The sequence below is a fragment of the Pipra filicauda genome, unplaced genomic scaffold, assembly GCF_003945595.2.
Source record: "Pipra filicauda isolate LSUMZ 115617 unplaced genomic scaffold, ASM394559v2 scaffold193_size2426894_pilon, whole genome shotgun sequence".
NCBI lineage: Eukaryota > Metazoa > Chordata > Aves > Passeriformes > Pipridae > Pipra > Pipra filicauda.
This window is the reverse complement of record NW_024104302.1, coordinates 805,508-828,703: the sequence shown is the minus strand read 5'-3', so window position 1 is coordinate 828,703 and position 23,196 is coordinate 805,508. Positions and strand designations below refer to the sequence as shown.

The window sequence follows — 23,196 nt, the reverse complement described above, 5'->3', positions numbered from 1 at the left end:
GCATGGAATATCTCCTGGGAAATGGAATCTTGCCCTTGCCTCCAGGCTTCGCTCCATGCACAAATGAGTATTGTGGAATTAGCCTGGCACTCAGCAACATCTGGCTGCGGGTCTGAATAGTTTTCATTGGAGTAAAACAAGGATCATTGCTGAGTCCAGACTTTGTATATGAGCTTAACTTTATTTCTTTTGAATGCAGTAGCTTTTTCAGTATTTGGAAAGTGGGGTCTGACTTAAGTGTTGCAAGTTCACAATTGATATCAGTATCAGGGTAGGACACGTGGTGCACTTTTTGTAAGGAAAACAAAATTATACACCTTGAAAAGCCTTGATTTCTATGGACTTTCTGGGGAGAATTGTGAGTTGGAATTTTCAAACAATGAATTTGGGATGCTGAAGAAATCAGATGCTCTCTGTAGAGACAGAGCACTGAGCACTGGCCTGTGTCCCCAGAGCAGTCTTTCACACATACCTGAGTTGGGGAAATGGAAAGGTAGTGGAAGTGCTACTCTGTAAGAAGAAAGACTTTTTTTCCCCTACCTCTTTTGAAGTTACTGATGTTCCAAGAGTCTTTATATTCTTAGAGAGTAAAGCTGGGTCTCACAAGAAATTTAAACCATTATTTTTTGGAACTTTTTATGAGTTGGAAATACATTAGTCAGAGACTTACCCCTCCATTCTATCAGTTCCCTTTACAGACCCCATTTCCTTGCTGTGGGCAATACCATAACTCTCAGTGACACTTTTCATTTTGCACTATTAAATCTCCTGGGCTTGATTTGACCTCCAAGTTCCTGAAGCCCTTTGAATTCTTGGCCTGGATCTTTAAAAGGGCACATGAAGCAACAGCTCCCACTGCCTTGTGCAGGCACAGCAGAGATGGCACTGGGGGAATCCTCATGTTCAGGGTGCCCTCAGCAACCAGGGCAGTGCCCCCAGATGGCATCCAGGTGCCTGCAGATGAGGTGGGTTATATTGGAGGGCAAAGAACTAACTTGATTGGAGTCATTTACCCCTCATTCTGGCCAAGTGAGCTTGAAAAGGACTAAATAAAACTTTCAAGTTGTCCTTCTGCATTGCAAGGGTTGAGGTGGGAGCAGCCAGTGGAATGGCAGTGCAGGGATATTTTGAAGTGTTGCTGTTCATTGTGGTAAACTTTGACTTCTGAGGGGTGGGATGAGCTTTCCCCATGTTTGTGGGGATGTTTTTCCCCAGCAGACTGGTGCACCTGTGGTGTGAATTATTCTGGAGATGTGGCAGGACAGGTCTTGATGGGAATGGTCGTGTCTGTGATACTGAGTGAGCTTCTGCCTGTGCTGAGGTTGTGACCTCACCCAGCTTTGCCAGACTCTGCTGGGAAGCCTTTTGTGCTACCAGGTCTTTTTCTCTGGTTCTTGCTGGTTTATCATTCTTCACTTTGGGGTTTTATCATTTTAGGGTTTTATACTTGTGGCTTAGAAGAGCTTCTTGTGGAGTGCTTGATAAAAAGTGCTTGCCAGGGTATGGATGTGGTTCATGTGGAGTGTTGTAGCTTCTGAAAACATCGTTTTTGCAAGTCAGCTGTAGCAACTGGACTGACTGACTACTTGCTTAATCATTAATTACCCTGTGAGTGCATTTGTTGGACCATTGTGTATCAGAAATAACATTTTCTGACTTTTGGAGGGAGGCTTTTTCTGTGTAACTCTTACACAGAGGCTGACTTTTGGGCAATTTAAATATAAATGTTCCTAAAAGTTGAATGAGAAGCAGACAGCCAAATTCCTTTTTGATTTTTGGCTCCTCTTTGGTTCGTGGCTGTTGCTGTGTCTTAAAAAGGAGAGGAAGGTCCTGTGATGCAAATTTAAACATGTGCTGTCCCAAAATAAGTTTCTGGCTGTGAATGAGAAAAGGATTTTCATTCAGGAAGAATAATCTGCTGGGCTTGTCTGACATTCATTAGGGCAGCTTGGGCAGCCTAAAGCTCTACTAGAGGTGGTGTATTTTCAGCGTGTTTGTGTGAAACAGGGCAGTGTTTGTCTCAGACCCCCGTGATTTTTGTAATGGTTGCTGTAACAGGCAGCTATTTTGGGCAGTGTTGGCCTGGTGGTGCTCGTTACATCTGGTGGTACTAATTACATCTCTGCCTTAATGAGGAGACTGGTGCTGTTTAGCATTTGGGCACAAGAATATGTGCAAAGCCTGTTGCTGGTTTATTCAATTGTCTCTTTATTCCCTTATACAGCAACAGCAACCAAAGGATCACAGAAAGACCTAAACTTTTGGGATGGTCTTTTAGATTGGCTGAATCTGATTAAAATCCAGGCTGTCAGGGGGAGGGTGTGGTGTGTGAATTAGAATCACAGAATATCCTCAGTTGGAAGGGACCCACAAGAATCATCAAATCCAACTCCTTGGCCCTCAGCACACTTTTATAAGAAATGGGACAACATGTGAACATTTATGGTGCTGGCTGTGTTTTATACATATCTTTAATTTGTAATAAGCAGCTCCTTATGGTCGAGATTCCTTCAAAGGGAACTTGGCTCGTGAGTTTTGCGTTAAATTTATCAGCTAACGATGCTTTCCACATGGTTTCAGCCATGTGGACCCTCTGCATCATCAACAGAGGAGGGAAGTTGGGGCATTTCAAGGTGGTTGATCAGCTGAATATTCTCTCCTCTCAAGGTCCCCCAGCCTGCACAGAGGAAGGACTTGGTCCCCCCTCTTGAAATTAGTTGTGGCATTGATGTTGTGGAGGCCTCGTGGAGCTTTGTGTGAAGTACTGTGCAGAGCACAACTGCTCTTGCAGGAATCCTCCTGGGATGTCTTTTGAACTCAGTTTAGGTTCAAAAAAAGATATTTATACACTGTCACATGCAGATCTTGTTTACAGAATAAATAGATGCAGTTGATATGGGCTTCATAGCCCTGTGTTCACATGTGATGCTTTTACCAAGCTCCTTGTTGGTAGTAGTGAGACAATTAATGTACTGATTGACTTTCTAACCTTGAAGAGCTCAGCATGGCACTGAACTTCACAAGTGATGGGGTCTGTCACTGTTTCAGTGTAAGGCTGAGCTTTGCCTCTGTCCTACATGGGCTTATAGAATAGAATCATGGAATGGGTTGGGCTGGAAGGGACCTTAAAGCTCATCCAGTGCCACCCCCTGCCATGGGCAGGGACACCTTCCACTAGCCCAGGTTACTCCAACCCCTTTGTATAAAAGATATTGAAAGCATAAAACTTTCTTGAGCAACCATCTGGGGTGGAAATTTTGCACATCATTTACTATCCATAAAATGGGGATTATTCCCCTTCTCCCATTGCTTCTCCCAACTACATGTGAGGTCCAAGATACAGTAAATTTCCCAGGATTTCCCTGGAAGCCACCTGGCAGGACCTGCAACAGGAAAAAGCTCTGAATCCCAGGTCATTGCTCTGTTTGCAGTGGCTCTGTGGCCAGGTGTGCTGCTGGTCCCAGAGGGAGTAGCTGGATTGAATTATCCAGCTTTTATTACAAAGGAAACTTTGAAAAATGAGTCAGTAAATGAAACTGTACATGGAAAAATAGGCTGTGGAATACTTGTGCTTCAGTGTGCCATATTTAAATTCTGGTTTAGCCATCTTTGTTAAAAGTCAGTCCCTAACCTAGACAGGTGTTGTTGGGGACTTGGATTTGAAATTAATGTGTTGAGATTTTAAGCTTTAGTTCTCCTGTAGATTGAGTATTAAAAAATATGGATTGCAGAGTTTATCTACAGAATTTTGTGCTGGCTGTTGATGTCCTCTGGGTATTTGTCACTCCCACTGGTGACGTGTGTTCATTTTGTTGAACCCTAATGTGTTGGATCTTTCTCCTTTGTGCAGGTTAACATTAGCAGAGTATCATGAACAGGAAGAAATCTTCAAACTCAGACTAGGTCATCTTAAAAAGGTAAGAACTGACTGCAACAAAGGCTTTTTGATGCAGTGTTCTGTGAACAAGAGCATTTCTCTGTAGAGGTCACCACTCTTTGTTTGATGAGATGTTTTTGTTGCTTGAAAGGGACAGCCAGGATTTTGTAATAATTTTTTTCCAGGGCAGTGGTATTCAGGAAAGATGTTCTTTGCTTCAATAAATAGATTTCTCTGTCCTTACAGTTAGGATTTCATGCAGAGAGTTCCACTCTTTTGAGACATCTGTCACTGTGACCTGCCTGGTGCTGGGCTCTGAACGTGTCCAGCGTGGGGGAACAGGAAGGAATGGACCAAGGGAAGGAAATCAGGAGAACACAACAACAAAATGCAGCTTTTCCAATTCTTTGCAATATTGAGTAACCAGCGTTATCAGTCCAATAAAATCTCCTGGGCTGTTGCAAACCAGTCCTGTTTAGGCAGCTGCAATGCCCATTTGTTCTCAAATACCTTGGCTTCAGTAGGAACTGTACCTGCAGCTGAGGTTATATTTAGATAAGCTGTTGGTTACCTTGAAAGTGATTGCAGTGACCTATAAATAAGTTTTCTGGGACACTGCAACAGATGCAATTCTGAAGGAAAAAAGATAGATGTCTTCTGCCATTTCCTGGTTAGGTGTGATCTCTGCTAAGGCCAAGGAGTTTTCTTTTCCAAATGAAACAAAGAGGAAGTGGACAAATGTGCCCCTTCTTTTCTCAGGTGGTGCCTGAGCTCTACATTTATTTTTTTTTTCCTGTAACCTTGACACACAGGTTGCATTCAAAGCCTCATTAATGCCTCTGTACTCCTTGGTATTTTCAGTGGAAGGGAAAGTTACTGCACACATGGAATCTGCTGGCACTGTGCCCATTGTGCTTTATTGACCTGTGAACAAAGAGAAGGGATCTGGGCAGGGCTCCACAGCTTCCACATGGCTCCAGGGGATTAACTGCAGGTCCATCTCTGCTGGCATGTGGCACTGCCACCCTGGAATGGAGGAATCCCTTGGGAAATGGACCTTAATGGCAAATGAAGTAATGTGCTGGGATCGTGGCATTGTCTGAAGCTGAGCTTATCCTTCTCCACTTTTGGAAACCGGCTCATTCTTTGTGTCTAAAAATAGAACAAGTTGGAAAGGGAAGGAGCAGAGTCACAAGACCGATGGGTAACGATGTCCCTTGAGTCACACACACAAACCATTCTGCTCAAGGGACACGTTTTCCTTGAGGTTTGCAGCCCTGGCCACAGGGATGGCAATTCTCGTGTCGTGTTTGAGGGCACCTGAACTTCCCACTGGATAAACAGTTGTCAGAACTTCCCCATGGCACTGAGGAATGTTCTGACCTGTTCTGGCACTGCCACTACTAATAGGGACACAATGTTGTTCTCTCACATTTCCCATCCTGTCTGGATACTGCCCCATCCCCACGTGGCATCATGACATCCCTGCCCTTACTTCTGAGCGCTGTCATCTTTCTCTTGTCCCAACAGAATTGAAATTCCTACAGAAACAGCTGCACAACGCTTAGGGAAGGAGCAGGATCAGAGAACAAGGCTTCTTAATTACAGAAAATGTTAAAATGTGAAAAATAAGGAGGTGTAAAGAGATGTGAGCTCCTGTCTGTGTAGGTGTGAACAGAACTGGCCAGTCAGTTTTCATTCCCGTCACCTTCCACCTGACTCTTAATTGACTCTGACCATCTCTCTGATCTCCCAGACAAGTTTTTTTGCCAGTAACCTCTTGGGAAGTGGAATTACATTTGTGTTTCCAAGTGCTACCTGCAGTATCTCACCCAGTGTCGTGTTTTCCTTTTGGTTTTCCCTTGAGCAGGAAGAAGCAGAGATCCAGGCGGAGCTGGAACGGCTAGAGAGGGTTAGGAATCTACACATCAGGGAATTGAAAAGGATACACAATGAAGATAATTCACAGTAAGAACTTAAAGCAATTTTTATTTGTTCTCTTGACAATCTTTTTTAATTTGATGTTACAACTCAACGGTCACTTGGCTGGGGGGTGGCACAGTGATATAACTTGAAGGCTTCCAAGTACATCAAGGTACCATTATATAGTCTTTCATCAGTGCAGAGTGATAAAATAGTATCAAATCTGTCAAGTCATTAGTAGTTTTCTGTCTGAGAGTAAGAATGTTTTTTCTCAGCTGTGCAGTAGCTGTGATTTATCTCTGTCAGTGTTCTCAAACCATGTCTTTCTCACCAGATTTAAAGATCATCCAACGCTAAATGATAGATATTTGTTGCTACATCTTCTGGGTAGAGGTGGCTTCAGTGAAGTATATAAGGTAAATTTGAAATGGCAATCTGGGGGGGGAATCTGAATGTGCAGGGAAAATACTGTAGGAAGCAGAATTTCTCCACTTGTTTTCTCAATTCTGTGCGTGGTTGTGGCGGGAAGAAGGGAGGACAAAGCTCCTGGTGCATCTGGCTTGCATTAGGCAGCAGAACTGAGATTTTCGGGTGCTGCCCTTGTCCTCAGAAGGCCAAATTTCCTGCAAACGTGTGTCAAGAAAATGTGGCACCAAGTCTTCAAGTTTTGTCAGGACAGAGAAGCAAAGCACTCGTTTCTCCAGGTGCTGCACACAAACATCTGAGATGGCACAGCAAGTCTGAACATCTCTGCAAAGAAGAGAAAATAGCTGCAGTAATAAGAGCAAAGCCTGCATTTCCTGGGGGTAGAAGGCTTTGTTTCTTGTGCCTTCATTTTACACTCTGAAGTAGCAGACTGGGGGTGTGTGTGTGTAGTTTTGGGACTTCCTTAGAACTGAGGATTCCTTGTGTGTCAGCACTCCTGACAGCCAAGACCTGTGATACTTTAAGTGCTTGCTCTTTGACTGTTGTGCTTAGAGCCATTCCAGTCCTCAGTACTCCCCATCTGCTCTCAGTAGTCTTGAATTCATGTTGAATTTGGCTGGGATGAAAATAATTATGCCAATGCAAATATTGGAAACTTCACAGTGCTTTATTATTTTGATGGAGGGCAGCAATAGGTACCTAAACTAAGGTACCAGACTGCTCAGGGGGGGAAGAAGAGAGTGTGAGCTGAGTGTGAGTTCTCTGAGCTGTTCTTTGGAGGCTTTGCTGACTAAGCAGAAAGTTTTGGCACCACAGATGAAAGCAGGAGGGTATGAATGCTTCATACCTGACTGCTCTTAAGAGTTGTAACTCTGTTATTAAAACAAAGACATGCTTGGCCCTTCTTCTCCAGGGTCTTGGCCAATCCATTAAGCACTAGGAATTAAGTAGTCAACTTTTGAGATGAACACAGAGTATCCTTGTTTGCTTACAATAGCATTTTGCCCTGTCCTGTGAATTATTAGCTGTTGCTGCTCTCAGACAGGGTAAAAGATTTCTGCATTTTTCCAAGAGCACAATTCCAGAGGCCCATTCTTTAAGGACTGTTTAAATAGTAAAAAAAGTGGAGGGGAAAATGCAGCACAAAATCACACAGTTCTGTCATTAAATTCTCCAGCTTCTAAATATGCTGAAACATTATGCTCCAAGTTGGAGAGCTGAGCTACCAGTGTGAAACAAAGTATTGAAAAATCCTCTGTATTTTGGGGTTTGTTTGTGGTTTTTTTTTTAACCATGTGTAGAAAATGAGTTGGGGACTTGGGGGGATAATGGCAGGGTCTTTCCCAATATAATAACTGTCTATATTTTGCTAATTTGGCCTTTCTGGTCCCTTTGTAGCTCTGGTGGTAAAATGTCAGAATAAATGCAGCATGAATTAGATTCCATGGGGAAGGTCAGATCAAAGCCCAGAATATTCAATTGTTTTCAGAGTTGCTTGGTTTCATTAGTGAAACTAATTACCTCAAAATGTGGGTTTGCTTTTCCCTCACTATGTCATAATGCTGATTTCCTGGGTGGGGATATTGGGTTGTTAGAGCTTGTCTGCTTTTGCAGTGTTAACTTGAAGCTGGGATTCCCACTGATTCTCAGCTCTTCTCTCTGCAGGCATTTGATTTAACAGAACAGAGATACGTAGCTGTGAAAATACACCAGTTAAATAAAAACTGGAGAGATGAGAAGAAAGAAAACTATCACAAGTAAGTGGGTCTGTAAAGCAGCCAGCCATGGTTCCAAACTCCTCCTGCATTTGGTTATCCAGTGTCTGCCAATTTTTTCCTGTGTTTGCCACATTTCAAAAGCCCAGTAGCTGCTTGCAGAAGTTATGGTCAGATTAGAAATGTTTTAAATGTGCCCACAAACACACACAGAGTTTTGTATCAGCCCTCTGGCACCAGGTTTCAAAGCACCAGTGCTCTGTGAGGGAAGTGTTAAAGTGGCTTCTCCTCTCTGAAATGCTGAAGCTGTTTTGTGGGGCACAGTTGTTCCTGCCCATCTTCCAGGTACACACCTCCATGGTTCTCCCTGAAAGCCTCCCCCTTCCCTTTGCTTCCCAGAATGATGGATCCTTTCACAGAGGTGAGGATGTAGAATCATGGAATGATTAGGGTTGGCAGGGACCTTAAAGACCATCTCATTCCACCCCTTGCCATGGGCAGGGACACCTTCCACCAGCCCAGGTTGCTTCAAGCGCTGTCCAACCTGGCCTTGGACACTTCCAGGGATCCAGAGGCAGCCACAGCTTCTCTGGGCAACCAAAACAGTGTGGGCAGCAAATCGAGGAGAGAATTCTGCCCCTCTGCCTCTCTCAGAGCTGCCTCCAGCCCTGGGGTCCCAGCACAGGAAGGACATGGAGCTGTTGGAGCGATGGTTTGAGGGATGGAGCAGCTCTGCTGGGAGGAAAGGCTGAGAGAGTTGGGACTGTTCAGCCTGCAGAGAAGGCTCCAGAGTGACCCCCTTCCAGTGCCTGAAGGGGCTACAAGACAGATGGAGAGAGACTATTTACAGGGCCTGGAGTGAAGGACAAGGGGGAATGGCTTCCCACTGGAGGAGAGACGGTTTAGATGGGATATTAGGAAGAAATTCTTTACTGGAAGGCTTTTGCTGTTGGTAGCTCTTGCTCCCTAATGCCATGGGTTAGATAAGCTCTCCAGAGTGGCAGCCAAGCCTTCTCCTCAGAGCTTCCCAGATAAAGCTGTGATCTTAAATCCCTAACAAGTCACTGGTGACAAACTAAGCTGAATTTGAAGCCTGGAAGTTGGGCTGTTGAGCATCATGGAATTTTTCTAGAACTTGCTGATTTTTGCATTCAGCCATCTTGGATCCCTTAAGGATTTTATGAGGTTATTCTATTTTGGCAAGCAGTCCCATTAATCAAGATGAGTTATTTTGTAGCACTGCCAGCCCTGGAGCTGCACTGGGGTTCTGTGGTTCCCAAGAGCTGTTCTGTGCAGCTCCTCCTTCCCTTGCCTTTTCTGAGGCTGAGCAGCGTGATGAGTTCCACTGAAGCTGATGCTGGGTGGTGTGTCTGGGTTCACTATCTGCAGAACTAAGAATTAAGTCACTTGTATGACTAATGCTCAGACTTTGCTGCTTTCAGACATGCGTGTAGAGAGTACAGAATTCACAAAGAACTGGATCACCCTCGAATAGTTAAACTCTACGACTACTTCTCGCTGGATACTGACTCGTGAGTTGTGTTGTCCTTTCCCTTGCTTTGGCCTCTTCACTACAGACAGAGTATTTAAAACTTCCCAGAAAGCTCCAGAGAATGTCCCCACCAATGTTAGAGATATCTGAGGTGTACTTTCAACATACACTGGTTTTCCAGCTCCCAAACCAGCCTGTTGTGTTATGTCAGATGTGGTGCTTTACTGGTAAATCCTATTCTTTGGCCTGGGCAAACACCCCAGCTCATACAGCTTTTAGCTTCTGGGGCTTTAATGGGGGATCTCTGACCTTTGTACTGTTGAGCATCGAGGCCTGTGCTCCTGGGAGCTTATTTTTAGAAAAGAATTAATAGGCTGGCAGACTCTTAATTTAATATATTGACCAAATTGGTGAGTTACAGACAAGCCATAACAAAGTGTTCTGGTTCCTCTCAGGTGCCTTAATTACAACAACTGCTGTTTTGCTTGCAGGTTTTGTACAGTGTTAGAATACTGTGAGGGGAATGATCTGGACTTCTACCTGAAGCAGCACAAGCTCATGTCAGAGAAAGAGGCACGATCCATTATCATGCAGATTGTGAATGCTTTAAAGTACTTAAATGAAATCAAACCTCCCATCATACACTATGACCTTAAACCAGGTATGCTGTGCTGAGGTGCCTGAGGAGGTAACAAAAGGTAATGGGTTGCAGGTAACGTGGGGGAGCTTCCTTTGGTCAGACAGCAAATGGAGACAGGGCTGTCTGGGAAAACTAGCTTGCAACAAGAAAAAAAAAAACAAATGCATAGGACATGCTGTGGAAAGGGTATTGTCTCCCAGAATTGCAACATAAAACAAGGAAGTGTAACATTTCAGAAAAAGGAGCTTCCTTGTTCAGAACGAGCCCTTGAACCACCGAGTGTCTGTGTTTGTTTTCTTAATGTCCTGCTTGTATTTTGCTGTTGAGAGCTTCTGTTATTGCTTCATAAAGGTTCCCACAATTACTAGTGTGCTTCATGTTCCCATTCTTCTGGCTTCTTCTTTCTGGAATCATCTGGCTGAAAATTTTGATGGCAGGAGTTGATATGGAAATATTCAGGTTTTTGTATCGCGGGGCAGCTCCCAAAGCTGAGGACACACAGTGAGACTGCTCAGCTCTGCCTTTGAATTCACTCAGTTACATCTGCCAGGGAGAAGATCCTCCCCAAATATTTGCTGTAGATTTTCCTTTACCACTGGGCAGAATCACGGGAGGGAAATGGAAATGCTCTGTTTGGAGTGGTGCGTGTTGGTGACATGACTTTTTTGCTAGTCCAGTAAATTCATCCATGTCTTTGGGCAGTTATCCCTGGCTCCTCTCCCTGTCCTGGTGGCACTTCATCAGCATTGTGTAACTGCTGAGTGATGTGGTTTGTTGCATCAGCCCGAGGAATGTGTACAGGAGGTGGTGCTGTTGCACTGGTTCTCCTGACCCCGCTCCCTCCCCGCCTCTTCCCGGGTGTCTGAGCTGTGCCTGCAGCTGTGCAAAGCTGTGATTCATCCACTGCCACCACGCACAGTTCTGCTGCTTTATTGTAGGCTTGGAGAAGAACACTGATGATCTGACTCCTTGATCTTTGATGGATTTGTGAAAGACTCTTGCCTAAGCAGTAATTGTCCTTTTTGAGCTTAGAAAGTCGCTGGGGAGCACTGCCAAGAAGGAGAGTTTCTGGCTTGTTGAGAGGCCAGGGCAAGTCAGAACTTCTGGGCAGGATGAGTCAGAACTGTGTGTGCACTTCTCTCCTTAATCCTCCTTTTTGACCTGCCCTTCCAACAGGACCTTTGGGAAGGGTCAGAACAGCCTGGGCATCAAGCCCGCTGGTTAACAGGGCTCAGGATCTGGAGGCTCCAAGGAAGATCAGGCCACTGGGTCATTCAGGGATGGGCAGATCAGTTCTAGTGCTTGATGGGAGCAGACTTGTCTCTGGACTTGGGGTTTTGAGAGTTAAAACATCACCCCAGGCTGCTGCAGCTCACAGCGTAGGCCCTTTGTCCTCGTGCAGAGCCAGAACTCAGCGCGATTTTATTCTTCTTGTTTCCTTGCTAGATGCGTAACCTAAAGGCTGTTTGTGTCCCCTCTCTAGGTAACATTCTTCTAGTCAATGGTACTGCATGTGGAGAGATAAAAATCACAGATTTTGGACTTTCCAAGATCATGGATGATGACAGCTACAACTCTGTCGATGGCATGGAACTGACATCGCAGGGGGCTGGTACTTACTGGTAAGTGTCGCCCGGGGCTCTTGCAAGTGAAGATCAAGAACAGTTTATAAACAGCTTTGGATCTGTGTCAGCTCTGTGTGTGCTGCCATTGGCTGTGACAGCTTGAGACACTGGAGGTTTGAGACCCTGGAAACTGCTCTTGTTGTCACACAACTCCTTTTGAGGCTGGCAGCTTTTCGCTGTTCAGTGGGTTAGTGTTCAAAAACCAGCTTGGATCCAAAGGGCTGGTGAAAAGCTGCATATGCTGCTGAGATTGAGAGCTCTGGAGTGGGGCTTGGCTGCTCTTTCACGGTCCAGAGTGGCTCTGCCTCACAGCTTAAACAAGGACGAGGAGAATACTACACCTGTTTGCAAATTGAGGTACATCAGGGAGATGGAAAGAGTTATTCCCCTGAAACAAAGGGGTGAAAACCCATAGTTAGCTCTCAAAAAAAAATGTAAATCTCACGGTGCTGTCTATAGCCAGGGCTTCATTTCAGTGTCATGTGAAAGATGTTTTCAGCACTCCTTTATCCTCAGTGCCAAGTGTCAGTGGCTGAGAGCAGCCCCTCAGTGAGTGCCACTGGGGGTGACTCTGAGATGTCCCCCGAGCTGCTGACTGTCACCACGGGCAACGGCTGTACAGAACATTTGCTGGGGCATCTCGTGCTGTACAGTCTTGTTCTGTTCCTAAAAATGACACTGACTGTACCCTGAGTGTCTCTTAACTGGGACGTGGCATCTGGGCTTGTATTTCTAGAAATATGTATTTTGGCTGCGTGCTTCCATTGTGGGATTGTTGGCCAAGGCCTTTCAACAACAAATACCAGTTCTGAAGATAAAGGAAAATGGAGTTGTTTTACGTGCTCTGGTGAAAAGAAACTGAGTGTGCTGCTAGCTCAGAACACCAGTGTCTGGAGGGTCCTTGGGATCACTGTTCCCAGGAGGAGAGTAGGCATTGGTGATCTTGGCCCAGAGATCCACAGGAATGAAATGGGGTCCCTTGAATCCCAAACCAGTATCTCATCACAGAAGCTTGTTCCTTCCTTTCTGAAAAAAAAAATTATCAAAAGTACTTGGAGCTGCTGCTTATAACGTGTTGTCACTTGCTTCTAATCAGGTATTTGCCACCAGAATGTTTTGTGGTTGGGAAGGAACCTCCAAAGATTTCAAATAAAGTTGATGTCTGGTCAGTGGGAGTCATCTTCTATCAGTGTCTCTATGGCAGAAAGGTAAGAAGGCATTTAACTCCTTTCTTAGTGGTGTTTCCCAAACCTTTTGGGAGCAGCCCTGGCTTCTGCTTCCTTCTCCCCAGACTTAGGTGCTTCCACCTTGTCTCCTTGCCATCAGTTCCAAGGCAGAGTCCATGCTAATGGAAGTGGGGAGAAGGCACTAGGCTGTGTTTTGCTGTGTGGCACTTCCCTCAGAAAAGACATTCTGCACAACATCTCTTTCCACTGGGCATGTTCCCACTGAGACCATTGTGGATGGGCACTGTGGCCTGGTCTTGTTTTGTAACATTTTCAATGCCCTGAGTCTTTGTTGGGCTTGATGGCTGCAAGTCTTTAGGGGGGAAAAATAAGTACAAAGACCCATTCTGCAAGTTTTTAGGGTGGCTTTTGGGAGGGAAGAGTGTGGGTCAGGAAAAGATGATTTTTCACGAGAAGAGGTAATTTGGTTTGTGACAACAGCAGAGATCGGCTGCAGAAGGAAAAAGATTCCATGGGCTCTTGTTTCCAGGAGTCCTTGGTAACCAAGTGTTGTGAAAGCCAGGGCTGACACAGTCTGTGCTGCTCAGAACTGTCAGTCAGGCACGGGGAACCAGCCCAGCAGAGGCTGGAGTGGGTGGATCTGCATCAGCTCAGATGGATGACACATGCTATAACAGACCTGCAAGGTCTGCAAGCAGGTGGAGATCCCTCCAGGCCGAGCCAGAGACACTCCAGACACATTCCAGCTTGATCCCTCGTGTTCAGTGAAGTGTGGGAGCAGCAGGTCCTGCTCCTCTGGCTGGAATCTGCAGCACCTTCTCAGCAGTTGTGGGCTGCTTGCCTGGAAAATACTGATGTCGGGTGATGATGAACAGTGGTGTTACGGGGCTTTTAAGGGCTGTCACCAACCTTTAACAACTGTTTTGTTTTGTTTTGGTAGCCCTTCGGTCACAACCAGTCACAACAAGATATTCTGCAGGAGAACACAATCCTGAAAGCCACCGAGGTGCAGTTCCCTCCAAAGCCAGTAGTCACACCAGAAGCAAAGGTAAATCTGCTTGTGGGTCAGTCAGTGATTGGGACAGGCAGTTCCATCCTCTTGATTTCCCTACAATCAGCTGGAATTCTGTGTTTAAGGCTCGCCTCTTGCACAAGGATCAGTGGCTTTGCATGCCCCATCCCTGGAGGTGTCCAAGGCCAGGTTGGACGGGGCTTGGAGCAACCAGGCCAGGCCAGGCCAGGCCAGGCCAGGCCAGGCTTGGACGGGGCTAGTGGAAGGTGCTCATGGCAGGAATGAGATGGGCTTTAAGATCCCTTCCAGCCCAAACCATCCTGGGATTCCATGGCAGGGGGTTGCAACCACATGATCTTTCCAACCCTTCCAACCCAAAGCATTCCACGATTGCTGTAGTTTCAGGCTGAGGGTTGAACCCCGTGGCCTCTGCTCCCCCTTTGCCCCGGCAGAGGCTGAGCTTTGGTGGTGCCGGAGCTGGGCCGTGTCTGGGGACGGAATTTCGGCGCTGGGGTGTCCCTCTGGCCCTGCTCCCAAAGAGCCAAAAGCTTCCTGTTTGTGTCCTAAACCACTAATGCTTGCCTTGCCCTGGGGTGCTGCAGGCGTTCATCAGGCGGTGTCTGGCCTACCGGAAGGAGGATCGGATAGATGTCCAGCAGCTGGCCTGTGATCCCTACTTGCTGCCTCACATCCGCAAATCCGTCTCCACGAGCAGCCCAGCTGGAGCTGCCATCGCATCCACCTCCGGATCATCCAACAACAGCTCTTCAAACTGAGACAGAGCAATAGGCCAAAAACTGCTCGAGAAACCGGCAAAAAAAAAAAAAAAAAATAAAAACCAAGACTTTCAGAAACAGCTTTGGAACAGAGGAATCCGCAAGGGTCTCAAGAAACCTGTACCAGGTGCTTTTTTTTCTCTTGCTTTTTTCCATCCATAGAGCATGACGACATCAACTCTCATCAAGGAAACCTTTGGCATCTTAGGCCAAGCCACGTGGATAGGAGATGGCTTGAGGTTTGTGCAGTCAGTGACCACAAAAGGGTGGCTGCTCTGAGCAAGGAGAGGAAACTCAAGAAAAAAAAAAAAAAATACAAAAAGACATGGTTCCATGTACTGTGAACTTCTGAACATGCAGCCTTGGGGAATCCAGGACGCCGTGTGTGCTTCATATGAAGAATGTGGACTTTGGAAAAAAAGACTGGGCTAGTCCAGTGTTGATATTTAAACATTGTTCTTTTTCTTTTAATAAAGTTTAGGTAACATCTCCTGAAAAGCTCGAAGCACCAAGGTTCAGCTGGGGATGGTATATGACTCTTTGCCCTTTGGAGGGGAAAAAAGTTGATCCTGCCTGTTCATGGCACTAGAGTTAGTGTTTTACCCCTAATTAATTTCAATTTTTTAAAAATAACAATTTTTTGGAAGAAAACAGTTTTCTGGTCTCCAAGTGAAACCCGTATTAGCAGGTTGGTGGCAGTGGCCGTTCTGCAGCTGGTGCAGCTCCCCTGCTCCCTTGGGGCAGCCTCTTAGGAATAACTCACCTTCTCAGGAGGGCGGTGAAGCCCTGGGAGAACAGGCCTGCGTGGATCTGTGCTGGGAGTGGATCACAGCTCAGGCTGCCACAAGGTTTCAGCTGCTGCCTCATGACTCTCCCAACGGTTGCTCCTCGTTAATTTATTTCTGGTTTTGGACACACCCCGGCTGCTCCCCGAGCCCTGAGCCTGATCGGGGCTGACGGGCAGGAAGGGATGGGAGCGCTCAGGTGTCACAGGTGTGATCTGTGCTCTGTGCTGACCTGGTTCCTGTTAGAACATTCCCAAGCTGAAGGCTTGTCTGCCCCTCTCTGTTGGTGACTTGGCAGCCAAGCTTCCTCCCTCCCTTAACACTTTCCTTTTCAGACTCGCCGCACTCGCTGCCGTTGCTGCATCCGATTCCAGATGGGAAGGGAAGAGATAATGCTCTTGAAGGGAGCAAACACCCTAATTATTATTTTTCTCTCCCTCCTGTAATCTGCCTGGAGGGGTCTGGCACCTTCAGCTGGATCTGCCTGCTGTGACACAGGAGCCTCCCATCCCCACTCTGCTCCCTTTCCCCCCGCGTTGAAGGAAAACCGAAAACAGGAGAAGTGCAGCACTGCAACATGTGGCAGCCAGGTTGGAGCGCTCCTGACATGTGGCAGGAGCTCTTGGCCAGGGCTATTTAAAGATGCAGTGTTGGGGAGCAGGGTTTGCCTCGGGAGGGAGCTGAGCACTGCACTGCTGTGACTCAGGGTCTGGTTAAAAACCAAACCCCCCTGTGTGACTCCCCGACCCCCAGACCACCGTGGGGTGGGGGAGCCTCTGTGGGGCACCTCCAGGGTGGTACCCACAGCTCTGGCAGCACATGGGCTGTTTGGGGGGGCTCTGTGCCCCAGTGGCATCTCCTGGCAAGTGCTGTTCTCTGTCACAGACTTTGAGAGAGAACTGCCACTTGTCTGCCTTACCATGGGCCATCAACTGCAGGTGCTGGGCTTAAACCTGATCAGGAACTGGAACATGGAGCAGTCTGTTGGAATTAAACAACAGGCCAGGGAAGTGGAGAACTCTGCCACTTTGGTTTTTCTTACTGCTTTTGTAGTGACTGGGGCTTTTAAGTGGATTTATTCCCTCACAGCTGCATTAAGGTGGTCTCTAAACTGTAGTGTTTTAAACAAAAGAACAGAAATACTGCATCTTTAAATCTTCAGCCATCCTTTCTTAGCCCTTTCCCTCCCTGCTGCTCTAAGCCAGGAGTTAACTGTTCAGCAAGCAGCTTTGACATGTTTATTCAGCCTCTGTCCAGGAGAAATCAGGGTTGGTGCTTCATCCCATTTGCCGAAACCGATGGTTTGGTGTCTGTCCACATCGGGGAGAATTCTAGGAGGGTTTTTTTCTATCCTGGTCCCGTTGTTTCTTGGCCATACAGTGTGTGCATCTCTGTGGGTGTGATTAGTTTTGTGTCAGAAGCATTTATCCTGCTGTGTGACACCATCCAGGGGCCTGGGGACAGCGCAGTGAAGAACCCTGGTAGAATTCTGGCTGCGACACCTCCCTTGTTAATATGGGTTTCACTTCCAATAACAGACCCTATTGCCACACTGTTCATTTACTTAAAGTGTATGAAGAATTTGTAACTTAAACCAGGCCAGACTGTTTTGGCTCTACCCAACAGATGAGACATGGATATTAAAATAAGTTTTAAGAAACTCATTTGCTTGGCTTTTACTGTTTTGCTGCTCTTGGTGTTGGCACGAGCTCTCTTGCAGTGGCTGTGAGGAGGTGACACGGGACAGGATGAGAAGGATGGAGGAAAGGTGAATCCAACCACTCACAGCAGTGAGATCTCTGCATCAGAGGGGGAATGGCTGAAAATTACCAAGTCAGTTAATTCCTGGCATTGATTTTGTCCTGGAACATCAAGATTGAAATCTGAGGTGGGTTTTCCCTCATTTTCTGTAGGACAGCAGCTGCCTTTAGAAGCTATATATGTTGAGCACACAAAAAACACCTTTTTTGTGTCTGTTGATGAAATTCTGTGGCTCACAACCCTCTGGCCACTCCCCAGCCCACAGGCACCCAAATCTCCCCTCAGTCACCCACAGTAACCACGCTGAGCAGTGATGAAACTTGGCCCTGAATTTCTCAGGGCTGAGCCTTGTCAAGCTTTACAAAAACACACAATAGAAAATGAAAAAGGACCTTGGCAGCTGAAGATGTTGAGTCTGCTCGTATCTGGGCTGATCAGGGGGGAGCACGGACCAGTTTGTACATCCAGCTCCTCTGCAGCCGTGTGGGGCTGCTGATCAGGATATCCCTTGGCATCCCCCAGGCTGTACCTGCCCCAGAGCTGGTCCCTTTAGTGAGCAGCTTCTCCACAAACCTGATGTCACCCTGACTGTGCCTGAAGTCAAACTCTTTGAGTGCCAGTGAAACCCAACACCCAGCGAGTTCAGCCCCCTCCCTGCTGCTGCAGTTGATTATTTTTCAGCCCCCTGTGCCAGTTCTGATGATGCGACACAGATTTGGGCCAGGGGAGGTTTTGGCAGCGCCTGGAGCAGCAGCAGCAGCATCCTGTGGTGGTCAGGCCAGGTGCCCACACGTGTGTGGGGTGTACCTGGAGCAGGGACACTCTCAGATGGACCCCAGCAGGAGTAAGACTCGCCCAGGGGCTGCCTTTGCCTCGCTGGATGCTTTGCCTCTGATATTCATGGCTGGGAGTCGCAGCATAAATGAGTTTCCCTCTGCCAGATGGGCCAGTCCCAGTTTATTTTGTGACCTGGCAAACCCTCAACCTGAGGTTTGCTACCGCTGCCAGGGTCTCCCTGGGGTTTGCTGCTGGAGGATGTTGTTTTCTGGGTGCTACACGAGCTTGGCTCAAACAGCCTCTGACTTAAACCTTCCCAGCAGGGGAGGGGGAGAGAAGACTTTGGAGTATGTGGGAGCAGGACCCAGCACAGCCCTGACTCCCAGCCCAGAGCTGCCTTTCCTACCAAATGCAGACGAATCTTTACACGGAGACACTGATTTTCCATGGCTGTGCCCATGGTCTCTGCTCCTCCCTGCCCTGGAGGGCAGCCGGGTGCCCCCGGCCATGGATCACCCTGGGTGGGGATGAGAGGCCAAGCAAACACGGGGCAGCTCAGCCTCCCCTCGCCACGTTCACACCCGGGAACGGGCTCTGGGCCACAAGGGCTCTATTGTGTGTGCTGGGAGCGGGGCTCAGCCGTGCTCCCGTTCCATGGAATGGCTGGGGGGGGGTGAAGCCGGGAGGAGCTGCCGGCGCGTGCTGTCGGTGCGGAGCTGCCAGCTCCGGGTGCTCCTCCCTGCTCCTCCCTGCTCCTCCCTGCTCCTCCCTGCTCCTCCCTGCTCCTCTGTGCTCCCGGCCCGCAGCTCACCCTGCGATGGGTCTCTGCAGCCCTTCTCCTCCTCCATCCTTCTCCTCCTCCATCCTTCTCCTCGTGTTTCAATCGCTCCATTGCTCACCACCAGCGCAGGGGAGGCTCAGTGCTTTGAGCTGATCCGGGAAAGCCTGGAAATAGAGGTTATCCACCATGTGCACTGCCAGTGTGGGATGAGCCTCACCAGCCCCCAGGCAGGGCTAGCAGGGAGCTGCTCTCACATCCATCCTCTGCTGCTTGGGCTGCAGGGATGGGGCAGATGGGTGCCATGGTCCTCATGGAGTTAAAAACATAGGGATGGAGCTAAAAACGCAGGAAGGGAGCTGAAAGTGCAGGGATGAAGCTAAAAATGCAGGGATGCTTCAGGGACCAGTAGAGGCAAGACAAGGAGATTTGGCCTCATGTGCAGTCCGGATCTCCCATTCCCACTTGGGCAGCCCCGGGGAACTCCAGCAGCAAGGTTAGAAGGTGCTTGGCTCTGGTTTGAATTCACGGGAAGAATAAACCCAGAGCTGTGCTCGGCCCTGTCCTCTCTCGACCGAGGGCTCTGCTGTGTGGGAGCCACGAGCGGGTGCTGGCCGGGGCTGTGGGATAGCCCTTGGTCTGGCCCAGCTCTGCACCAGGGGCAGGGCTCAAAACCTGCTTTGTTCAGCACTGGCTCATCCCAGCTCCTGCTAATCCTAAAAATCCACCCGCTCCCACCCAAACCCAGGAGAGCAGCTGGGCTTGGTGCCAAAGCCCCTCCAGGCTAAAGGAACTGGTGAGGGATGGAGGTGGAAGGGCCGTGCCCGTGGCTATGAGGTAAGGCAGCGGCAGAGTTGGAAATGAAGCACCACTCTGCTCCTGCTGGAAAGGGCCAGGGAGCAGGGTGAGATCTCTGCTCCCTGGTCCCATCCCAGCTTCCAGCAGGAGGAAGATGCCGTTCGGGATGTGCTGTCCTCCGCCGCTCTCCAGCTGCCTTCCCTCCCCGCTCCGCAGCCCCGGCTCTGCTGATTTGCTCTTGAGTCATGCAGAGAAAGTGTTTTTCTAAAAGGCAAATTTCTCGTAAATGGCTGGAATTCCTCACTGCCCCTTTCCAGGAGCCCTGGGGAGGCCGGGCAGGGAGGAGAGGCAGCGGGCTGGGAGGGCAGCGCTGCTCCCCGGGCAGCCCCCGGCCCCGTCTCGCCCCCGCGGCGGAAGGGCAGGATCTCGGCGCTGGCCCTCCCAGCGCTGGAGCGCCCTGAAATTCCTCATGGCAGCTCTGAGCGAGCACATCTGGTTTTAATAAATTATTTTGCAGCTTGAACTTGCCTGACTTTTCAGGGCTGCAGAAGAGGGAGCAGCGAAGAGCTCCGAGAGCTGCAGCGTGGGGCGCCCGCAAAGGGACCCCCTTCCCAGTGCTGGGAGCCCGTGGAGCTGGGGAGGGGGCCGGGGGGGCTGGGGCTGACCGACCCCGGCAAAGCCCCGTCTGCTCCTTGCAACAGCTGAGGGGACACTTGGGTTGGAGGCAGGGAAACGGCCCTTCATTTTGGCCGGGATCCCTCTACCCGCAGCTGAGCGTCGAGCGGAGCCGGGGCTGATCCTAAACCCTGTCAGCTCTCAGGCGAGGAGCTCTCCCTGACACCCCCTGCTCGGTGGAGCCCCGGCCGCCAGCACCGAGACCCCTCTCCCGGCACCGAACCCTCCTGGGAAAACCGAACCCTCGGGAGCCTCGACGGTCACCCCATGGCCACCAACACCCTGAGGCTGTGCAGTTGCTGAGCCCCCGCCCGGTGTGCCAAGGCTTGGCCTCAGAGGGAAGGGTGCAAATACAAACTCTGGGGATGAGTCCTTTGCCATGGCCCCAGGAGGGGTCCCCACCAAACCCAGCCGGGGGCTGCTGACCACCCTGTGCCCTCGATGCAGAGCCTGGCACAGGCCTGGGGGGGAAGCTGGGCTGTTCCTGCCTGTCTGGGAGAGCGACGTGGCCGTTCCCGTTCCCTGCTGCCGCTGCCGGCGCGGGGGAGAAGGAGGCAGCGGACGCCAAGTCGGCCTCTTTCCCCAGGCAGTGACCTCAGCGCACGGCGCCTGCCAGGTGGGTGTTGATCTTGGCCCAGCCCGGCCCGTTTGGGGCCAGGATGAGGCCGAGGCACTGCAGACACTGGGCTGAGCTCGGGGCTGAGCTCGGGGCTGAGCTCAAGGCACAGCCTGGCAGGTGCTGCTGGTCCCCGGCTGTAACTGGCACAGCAAAGCCAAGCCCCCTGGCACCACCAGAGCCCCTCTGCCCACAGAGCTTTGCTCTCCTGGAGCCCCCAGTCCCGTGGAGAGCGGTGGGATGGAGGGAATACCCTTGGAAGGGCACAACTGAGCAGGACATGCAGCCTCTCTGGTCATACAATGTACCCCCATGCCCTCCCCAGGCTCTAAAATAGACCCTTTGGACCTGCCAGTCCTCAGAGGTGGCTGGTAGGGTGGTCAGACCCTTCCTTTGGAGCATCTGGCAGCTATAGACACTGCTCTTGTGGTCCACAGGTCCCCAAATCCTGTCCTCTAATGCCTCTGGCACAAGCAAACACCAAATGTGCCCCGTGTCAGCCCCAAACTCAATAACTCCCAGGGGCCTCGCTGCCACTGAGCAGCCCAGCTCCAGATCTGGGGGTCCTTCCCCACCCCCATGGCTGGGTCCCACAGTGTGTTGGTGACACATTTTCCAGCCTGCTGAGCATCCAGACTGACCCTGGTTCCTCCCAGTGCTCCTGACCAGGCCAGACCTCCAGCCAAAGTTGGGCAAGTGGCACAGATCCATGTCTGGAATCATTTTCCAAGTCCTTGTGCAGGGTGACTCTCCTTGGAGCCGGTGCTGTTTCACCCTGTCCCACTGCAGCCCCTCCACTGTGACCCCTCCCCATGCTGTGTTTTGCTTTGGCCAAAAAAACAGCTTTTTATTTTTCCAACTAAGAGGCAGATACAGATGGTCCGACTGCAGGAATCAGCCACTGCCAGTGAGTGTCCCAAATTCTGGGTAATCCTGGGATGAGCCTGTCCCTGCCATCCATCTCTCAGTGCGAGGAGCTCTCCCGAGAGCGTTGGCCCTCCCCTGCACGGGCCACATCCCCTCGTCTGGCAGCAACTCCTCAGGGCCAGAGGGGTCAGACAGCTTGGAAACGTCCCAGGGGAAGGGAAAAATGCATTTCCTCCCGATCCACTCCGACGAGTAGCAACTCAACTGGTACTAAACCGGATTAGGAGGAGAGCGGGTGAGGAGCCTTTGGCCTGCACTGAAGGAATTAATTATTAAGAAGTGCTAATTATCTTCTAATCACAAGCAGCATAGGGGCCTCCAAGACACGGGATAAACCAGGCCAGGAAGCTGTGATGCTCCACGGGACACACAGCCTTTTGACTCTGCTGTGTCCCCTCCTTTGGATGGGATTCAACTCCTGGGAAAGGTTTGTCCGGGATGAACAGAGGGTCCCACTCGTGAGACATCACAGCTCCATCATGTCCTGATGGCACCCCTGGTGGCACCCCCCGGAGTGGTCTCCAAGGTTTAGGGATGGGAGTGAGGACCTGGGCGATTCCCTCCTCTCCTCCAGGCCGTGTTTGCTCCCCGTGGCAGTTCCTGGTGCGTATCCAGCCGTGGAGGCCAGCGGGGCCCTTCTCCCAGCGCTGCCACAATTAAAAAATAATCCCTTGCCTTAAAAAAAACCCAACAGCCCAGATGCTGATGTGCTTAATTGCCCCCCCCCCCGAGGATTTACATCCCCAAAGCCCATCCTGGCACTGGCCTGCAGGTCCTTCCTGCCTTGCTGGGAAACAACGGGTTCATTTATTTTCCTAAGAATGGCCAAACAACCGGTGCCCGGCTCACACGTGTCCCCTGTGTTGTGCACTCTCAGGGCCAGATCCTGCTCCCTGCTCGAGGGAGCTTGGCCTCATTAAAAGCACCATCTCCCCTGGACTTGTATGGCAGAGCCTGTGTGCTGAGGTCTGACATCCCCTTCCCTGCACTGCTCAAATCCCGGGACGCTCAAGGAGCTGGTGAGGCTCCTGCACGCTCAGGGGTGCTCCCACAAGGATGGGCACTGTGAACATCACCCAAATGAAGCCTTTGTGTTGTGCCACGAGTGTTCCCACCTCTCCCCTCAAAGCTTTCTTGGTGGCTCCAGAAATGGAGGAGATCTGGCTCCCTGGCAGCTGGGCAGGGGGATACCCAGCTGAGCAGTGCCTGGCTGCCCCGTGGGAATCCTCTCCTGGCAGCTTTCAGGGATTTGGGGCTTTTATTTGATTCAAGCAAGCTGCAATGTTGAACCTCCTGCAGGTGCCTCGGGGTGACCTGTTACCTCCAGCCAGACCTGGGGAAGGTGTGAGCAGCTGTGGTGGTCTGTGCTGGTGGATTTAAGGTGCAAATGGGTTTTAGCACCAAAG

General features: G+C 49.7%; 1 protein-coding gene across 5 annotated transcripts in view; it reads left to right on the top strand.

Annotated features, from left to right (window-relative positions):
* Positions 1 to 17,122, top strand: part of TLK2 (tousled like kinase 2) — a 43,972-nt gene extending 26,850 nt beyond the window's left edge. For all 5 annotated transcript variants that reach the window (XM_027747324.2, XM_027747333.2, XM_039380376.1 and 2 more), the window contains 10 exons: positions 3,851 to 3,917; positions 5,748 to 5,845; positions 6,135 to 6,216; positions 7,892 to 7,983; positions 9,384 to 9,473; positions 9,925 to 10,094; positions 11,557 to 11,695; positions 12,795 to 12,906; positions 13,826 to 13,933; positions 14,500 to 17,122. In XM_027747324.2, coding sequence (XP_027603125.1) covers positions 3,851 to 3,917; positions 5,748 to 5,845; positions 6,135 to 6,216; positions 7,892 to 7,983; positions 9,384 to 9,473; positions 9,925 to 10,094; positions 11,557 to 11,695; positions 12,795 to 12,906; positions 13,826 to 13,933; positions 14,500 to 14,673 — 1,132 coding nt within the window. In that variant the 3' untranslated portion in view covers positions 14,674 to 17,122. The remainder of the gene's footprint in view (positions 1 to 3,850; positions 3,918 to 5,747; positions 5,846 to 6,134; positions 6,217 to 7,891; positions 7,984 to 9,383; positions 9,474 to 9,924; positions 10,095 to 11,556; positions 11,696 to 12,794; positions 12,907 to 13,825; positions 13,934 to 14,499) is intronic.
* The last annotated feature ends 6,074 nt before the right edge of the window (positions 17,123 to 23,196 follow it).